This window comes from Pteropus alecto, unplaced genomic scaffold, assembly GCF_000325575.1.
Source record: "Pteropus alecto unplaced genomic scaffold, ASM32557v1 scaffold134, whole genome shotgun sequence".
In the NCBI taxonomy this organism is placed as follows: Eukaryota; Metazoa; Chordata; class Mammalia; order Chiroptera; family Pteropodidae; genus Pteropus; species Pteropus alecto.
In genome coordinates, this window is record NW_006436283.1 from 4160949 (window position 1) to 4168285 (window position 7337).

The following is a 7337-nucleotide window of genomic DNA, read 5'->3' on the forward strand; positions in this document are numbered from 1 at the left end:
TGCAGCCTGGAATGGCTCCGCGTGGTTTGGTGCATCCTGGTGCAGTTCAGCCTGGTTTAGTACAGCCTGGAATGGCGCCGCGTGGTTTGGTTCGACCTGGTGCAGTTCAGCCTGGTTTAGTACAGCCTAGAATGGCTCAGCGTGGTTTGGTCCAACCTGGTACAGGCCAGCCTGGTTTAGTGCAGCCTGGAATGGCTCCACGTGGTTTGGTGCAACCTGGTGCAGTTCAGCCTGGATTGGTGCAGCCTGGAGTGGATCAGCATGGTTTAGTGCAACCTGGTATAGGTCAGCCAGGTTTGGTGCAGCCTGGAGTGGGTCAGCGTGGTTTGGTCCAACCTGGTACTGGTCAGCCTGGTTTGGTGCAGCCTGGAGTGGATCAGCGTGGTTTGGTCCAACCTGGTACTGGTCAGCCTGGTTTGGTGCAGCCTGGAGTGGATCAGCTTGGTTTGGTGCAACCTGGAATCAGTCAGCGTAGTTTAGTCCAACCTAATGCAGGTCAGCGTGATTTGGTTCAGCCTGGTGAAGTTCATCCTGGTGGTGTTCAGCCTGTAATGGATCAGTCTGGTTTGGTGCAACCTGGTATTGATCAACGGGATTTGGTCCAACCTAGTGTTTATCAGCGTGGTTTGGTCCAACCTGATACTAGTCAGCTTGATTTTGTACAATCTGGAATGGATCAGCGTGGTTTGTTACAGCCTGGTACAGATCCACGTGGCTTTGTTCAACCTGGCTTTGTTCAACCTGGTATGTATCCCCATAGTCTGGTACAGCCTAGTGCATACTCACGTGGTTTGGTACAGCCTGGTGCATATCCACGTGGTTTGGTACAGCCTGGTGCATATCCACGTGGTTTGGTACAGCCTGGTGCATATCCGCCTGGTTTGGTACAGCCTGGTGTATACCCTCCTGGTTTGGTACAGCCTGGAGCCTACCCACGTGGTTTGGTACTGCCTGGAGCCTATCCACGTGGTTTGGTCCGACCTGGTGCATATACACATGATTTCATGAAGCCTGGTACTGATCGGCGTGGCTTAAGGCATCCTGGTGCAGATCAGCGAGGCTCGGCACCATCAGGCACAGAGCTTCATGGCTTTCCGACATCCCACCAGGATTCTGCAAGTTTCCTATCACCACGCCCATATCAACAAGGTCCGGTACCTCCTGGCAGAGATCAACATGGCCAGGTGTCACCACTCCTAGCCACGCAAGGTCCGACATCACCAGGTATAGATCAAGAGGGCTTGGTACCAACAGAAACCTATCGACAAGGTTTGATGCCTCCTGGCACAGACCAGCATGGCTCGACACCATTAAGCACAGATGTGGGATCTGCAGGCCCAGATCAAGAGCATTTGGTATCACCTAGCCCACAGCAGCGTGACCAGGTACAACCAAGTGCAGGCCAGCGTGACCGTGCACGCTCTGTCCCAGACTCCCGTGGCCTCGTGTATCCTGGCCCTCGTGGCCCAGGGTATCAAGGTGTAGATCAACATGTCCAGGTAGGTCTGGGTCCAAAGCAACTTGGGATTTCTATTCAAACTCCCGCAAGCCAAGATGCCACCTTTGCCACGAGTGCGGATGATGTCGACCGAGACTCACTAGAAAAGAGTGATTTCCAGAGAGAGAGGAAAGATTCCCTGGACAGAGTGGCTCCGAGCTTCCCCATAGCAGTGGAGACGTTCCGGCTGATGGGAGAGCTGATCGGCCTGTACGTGGAGCTAAAAGACAAGATGAAGGAACTGGATGAGGAGAAATCCGGCCAGACCGACTTGGAGAAGATCCAGTTCCTGTTGTCGCTGATGAGTGAGTGCCGCTCTGCGTGGAGGAGAGCCCGCTCTCCTCGTTCTGAGTTGGTTTCATCCTCCTCGCCCCGTGGCCTCGGCACCTGGCGGTTGGTCTCCTTCCTGAGTTCCTGAAAATAGCATGTCCGTTCTTAGCCATTCTGGGTTCTCCTGGAGCCTCCAGGGTCCAAAAGATGGAATTAAACCCGTAGCAGTGAAGGAGCCTCGGGAGAGGAATGAGGCCGGTTCTGACGCCTGAGCCAGACTCTCTGGGTAGCAGCTGGGGGAATGTGAGGGCCGGCGGGGAGGGAAGAGAACGAGATGGGAATTATGGGCCAGCGGCCCCAGAGCTCTTTAGGGTATTCAGTGTCAGGTGGGTTTTGTAGGGACAGAGGGTGCGCCTCTTCCTGTGCCCCGCCCCGTCCTCTTGGTCTCTGGGGTAGCTTCACGGTGGGGGCCAGGGGAATGGGGATTAGGGCCTAACCCTGCTGACTTCCATGGCCTTCATTGACCACAGTCCAGAAGACCATACCACCGGACCTGCTGGAACAGCTGAAGACCTTAAAGACCTTGACCAAAGAAATTCAGCGGGAAAAAGCAAAAGTAAGTAAGGGAGGGTCTGTCTGCTCTGCCTCTGAGCACGATCCTCTCATCTGTCCTTTCCCTTATCGTGTCATCTCACTAGGTCTTCAAAATCCCATCAGGTAGGAGAGGGACCTTCTGTTCCTTTTCCAATTGAAAACCCGACAGCCCAAAGCTGTTACGATTCAACTGAGTCAACAAGGTGGCCTGTGTTCCTTTCATTCGTTACATGTGGCCGTTTCCAGTTAAAGCCGCTGTCACCAGAGCCGCCTTGGAGCTGCGTGTGGGACTGTCCCGGGCCAGCGGTCATGGCTAGGGGCTGCTGGCTCTTCTGTTGCGCTCTTAATGCCAGCCATCTACGTTCATGTGATGCACAGACAGATTTCGGGAAGGGACCTTGGCTTTTGTGAGAGGGTTGGATCAGGATTAGGGAATGGGCGAGGGGCTCCTCGGGCTGCAGAGGCACCTTCAGAAACGGAGGATTCCAACCTGCCTGACCCTCCCCTTTTATTGTGTTTGTTGCCGGACAAGATGCAAAAGATCCTGGACAACGAGAAGCATCTGGAGTTGGGAAAGGAGACGAAAGCCAGCCAGCTGGGCCTGCAGCTGGGTATCCTCAGGTGAACACCCCGCCCCGCTGTCACATACCCTCAGTCAAGGAGGCGATGGGAGCCCTCGGTTCACCCGTAGGCGGACCTGACTGCTGTCTTCGACCTGGTTGCCCGTAGCTCGTTCAAGTTCCTGGTGGAAGTTGCCCAGGTTCTCACAACAGCTCTGCATCAGGGCTTGGAAGAGCCAAAGAAAAAAAGCTTCTTAGACTTTGTCCCCTCTTGGAGGCCTAAGGACAACGCTTGCTATAGAGCCCCCTCAGAGCCCTCTCTTTGTGGCACCAGGTCTCACCTGCTAGATGCGCGCAGAGCGCCCACCTCTGGGACAGGCAGGGCGTTGAGCTCCGTAGGTAGAGCCTGCTGGGGTGGGGGGAAGCCCTGGTCCCTCCTCCTCCGGTCCCCAATGGCTGGAAGCGCAGCACTGGGGGCCCGGGCCCCTGGGCTGGTGGTGGAGCCAGGCCGTGTCTCGTGCTCACAGAGTCACTGTGGCTGACATAGAGAAGGAGCTGGCTGAGCTGAGGGACAGCCAAGAGCGAGGCAAGATCAGCATGGAGCACTCGGTCTCCGAAGCCTCCATCTACCTGCAGGATCAGGTGAGGCTTCCACACTTTGCAGAGCAGGGACCTGGGCCGTTCTCAGAGTCGGTTGTGGGCACCATGGGGGCAGCTCTGCCACCACTCATCAGTCCCTCCTTAGGCCCCCTCCCGTGTGTGTGTGTTTCAGGAGGTGACTGTATCTAGGGCTCAGCCTCTCCTGACCCAAAACCGGCTTCGAGGGCACAGGTCCATGTCCACCCACCATTAAGTCTTTCTTCCCCCATTTTTAAAAATTACATAATTTGCATATCCCAAAACTCACGCTTTTAAAGTGAACACTTCAGTGCATTTACCAAGTTGCGCAGCCAGCGCCACGATCAAATTCCAAAACATTTCATCTCCCCTGAAAGAAACCCTGCACCCGTTAGCATTCACTCCCCCTCTGCCCCGCCCCCCAGCCCCTGGCAGCTGCCAGTCCGCTCTGTCTCTGTGGATTCGCCCACGCTAGACATTTCACGTATGTGGAGTTGGACCACGCGTGGCCTTGCGTGTCTGGTCTCTTTCACATGTTTTCGCATGTTTTCAGGGAGCATTCATGTTGTAGCTTGGATTTCATTCATCATCATGGCCAGAAAACATTGCATGTCACAGCTCAGCCGAAGGGCATTTGGGTCGTCTCTCCCTTTTGGCCGTTATAATAATGGTGCTGTGAGCGTACCTGTAACAGCGTTTGTGTGGACACGTGTCATCATTTCTCTCGGTTATACGCCTACGAGCGGAATTGCTGGGTCATACAGAAACTCTATCGTCAAGGATTTGAGCGACTGCCAAACTCCGAGGAGCTGCACCGTTTTACACCCCCACCAGCAACCCACGAGGGGTGATTTCTCCACATCCTCACCAACACTTGTTATTTTCCTTTTATTTAAAACACAGTGATAGCTATACTAATGGGTGTGAAGTGGCATCTCACTGTGGTTTTGGTTTGCATTTCCCTAATGACGAATGAACATCTTCTCATGTGATAATTGGCCACTTGTATAACTTCTTTGGAAAGATGTCAATTCTGGTCTTTTGCCCATTTAAAAATTGAGTCATTTGTGTTTTTCTCGAGCTCTGAAAGTTCCTTGTGTGTTCTGCATACCAGGTTCTTATTTGATATGCGATTCGCGAATCTTTTCTCCCATTCTGTGTGGGTTGTCTTTTTACTCTCTTGAAAGTGTCTGCCTTTAAATCCTGGGTGATACCATCTCTGGTCACCCCAGAATGTCCCCAGTGAGAAGTGTCTGGACCGGAAACAGGCCTCTGGGTGCTCACACAAGGATCAGACGGGAAAAGCGTCTTAGCCAAGGGGGCTCATGTTGGGAGCCCCTTGGTGCCAGAGGCCCCATTCTGGGCCACTCCCAAGTCTGCTGGGACAGTGGTGTGACCATCTTATGACCCAGAGCCGATTGCTGTGTGTGAGAGTCACCTGTCATTCCAAAGCTCACGTCTGAGCTTGGCGACCTCTGGGGCTCCCCTGGCGCCACACTTGGGAGAGGGTCCCCTCTCTGCTGGGCAGTGTGGCCTCCTGGACCAGCATCTTCAAGAAATCGCCTTCTGTGCCCCCGACTCTTCAGTCGAAGCTGCCCGGGCCTCTGCCTTTTCCGAGCACACTGCTCCTTACCCTTCCTGACGCCACGGAAATGCCTGTGGTTCGGGGAGGGTCTTCCTGTCTTCTAGAGAGAATTAGCCCACCCCCTTGATCCAAGGTCTTCTGACAGGCTCTTTTGGCTCTTCTGGCCCCTTCAGAAGAGTGTAGGCTCGTCTGGTTGCAAGTAACAGAGTCACACTGAGCTCAGGAAAAGGGGAGCTTGATTGAAGGTCCGTCCATACACAGGAGCTGGAGAAACTTCCAGGCCCAGGGGACAGTCTGGTCCGGGCCACTCCCTGTCTGCCTTTCTGTGTCTGTTTTGGGTGTATCTGTGCCTCTTTCTCGTTCCTTACCCGCCTCTCTCAAGTACCCTCATATCCGTCTATTCTACTCTTCATTCGGCTTTCTTATCTTCCCACTCAGGGTCCAAAATGGCTACCCCAGGCCCCGCAATGTCACGTACTTTCGAGAGAGGGGGACTGGGTTGGCCTAGCACCTCTCCATGAGCCAGGCAACACGGCACAAGTCTTTGGCCAGTCTAGGGACTGGTAGACCTTGAATCAGCAGCCTGTCTGGGACCAATCATTTGTAGGGACAAACTGGGACCTTGGGCAACAGAAAAGAACAGGGAGCTTGTTCTCGCCCAGACCCTGACCTACCCCCTGGAGTGGTGGCAGCATTTACTATCTTCTTTGACTGTTAGTTATTTACATGCTAGATGGGGACAGAGCATGTATGAGCCTGCCCCTTCACGTCCCCAGGGCATTGAGTGGTGCCTGCGTGTCATCAGGGACCTCTAAGAGTCCATGTGCTGACTGGCAGCTATCACCACTCCAGGATTTAAGTGGAGGACCTAACCCCCCACACTGCACCAATGGGCTGGCTGGACAAAGGTCCAAAACCCTCCCTCCTGCAAGGGGCTTTATTCAGCGTTCATGCCGCACTCCCTGGGAGCTCCCGTCAGGATGTGACGGACAGGCGTCAAGCACCTCCTAAGTGCCACATCCTCTGTAAGGCACTGAAGGTGCGGGCGTGGACGGAACGCGGCCGTGCGTTGCTCACTGCCCTGCGCTGGCTTTCTCGCCCACACCCAGTTGGACAAGCTCAGGACGATCATCGAGAGCATGCTGGCCTCATCGTCCACGCTGCTGTCCATGAGCATGGCCCCTGAGAAGACCCTGATGACCCTGACACCTGGCCAGATTGACCCTCAGGCCACGTGCCCAGCCTGCAGCCTGGACGTGAGCCATCAGGTCAGCACGCTGGTACAGCGCTATGAGCAGCTCCAGGACATGGTCAACAACCTGGCTGCCTCCCGGCCCTCCAAGAAAGCCAAGCTCCAGAGCCAGGTGATTCCTGCCAGCCCCGCTCCCGCTGCGGCCACACACGGCCCCCTGGGGAGAGCCACAGCATGGAGTCCCCAGGGGCATGGTACCTAAGCCTGAGGGCCAGTTTTCCATGGGTGGAGCCTGTTAGTGACCCAAAGAAAGTCCGTAGGGTCACAGCAAGGGATGCCCACGGAGGGACCATGGGCTAGAGCTGGCTCCAGGGGCTGGGGCAACACAGCTGGCTGAGGAGCAGGACAGCGCCATTCACATGCTTTGGGGACACTGGCATAGCTTTAGGAATTGTCTGCTCTCTCACGCCAGGGTTCCAGACCCCTTCCTCAGGCCCCTCCAGAGGGCAGGCCTGCGGGTGGGACGGGAAGCCACGAGGCCGCGAATTCAAATTCATCCCAGGGCAGGCGGGGAGACCGTAGCCCACAAATGGACTCTCGTGGGGCCTAGGGCAGCTCCCCACTCCTGAGGCTGGATCACCTCTACTGATCACCCCCACGGGCCGACTAGGTCGCTCGAGGCTGGTCCACGTGGAGGCGGGAGGCTGAAGCTCATCCCCTAGGGCGGACGCGCAGGGAGAGCAGAGCTTCCCCACTGCGGGTGGGGGGTGCAGAGGCAACCCCGGGGGACCAGAACGGCCGGTGTCTAAGGGGCGGGAACACGCCCGGTGGGCGGGGCTTCTCCGTGGCCTCAGGGAGCCCGCCTGTGTCCCTCCCGCGGCAGGACGAGGAGCTGCTGGGCCACGTCCAGAGCGCCATCCTGCAGGTGCAGGGTGACTGCGAGAAGCTCAACATCACCACCAGCAACCTCATCGAGGACCACCGGCAGAAGCAGAAGGACATCGATGTGAGGGGCCGGCG

The 7337-nt window shown here is 56.0% G+C and overlaps 1 protein-coding gene across 1 annotated transcript in view; it reads left to right on the plus strand.

Annotated features, from left to right (window-relative positions):
- The window catches only part of QRICH2 (glutamine rich 2), a 27959-nt gene that overhangs the window by 13585 nt on the left and 7037 nt on the right, over positions 1 to 7337 (plus strand). Inside the window, exons 7-12 of the mRNA XM_025047115.1 lie at positions 166 to 1803; positions 2299 to 2402; positions 2895 to 2983; positions 3450 to 3564; positions 6235 to 6489; positions 7201 to 7323. Of these exons, the coding sequence (XP_024902883.1) occupies positions 166 to 1803; positions 2299 to 2402; positions 2895 to 2983; positions 3450 to 3564; positions 6235 to 6489; positions 7201 to 7323 (2324 nt within the window). The remainder of the gene's footprint in view (positions 1 to 165; positions 1804 to 2298; positions 2403 to 2894; positions 2984 to 3449; positions 3565 to 6234; positions 6490 to 7200; positions 7324 to 7337) is intronic.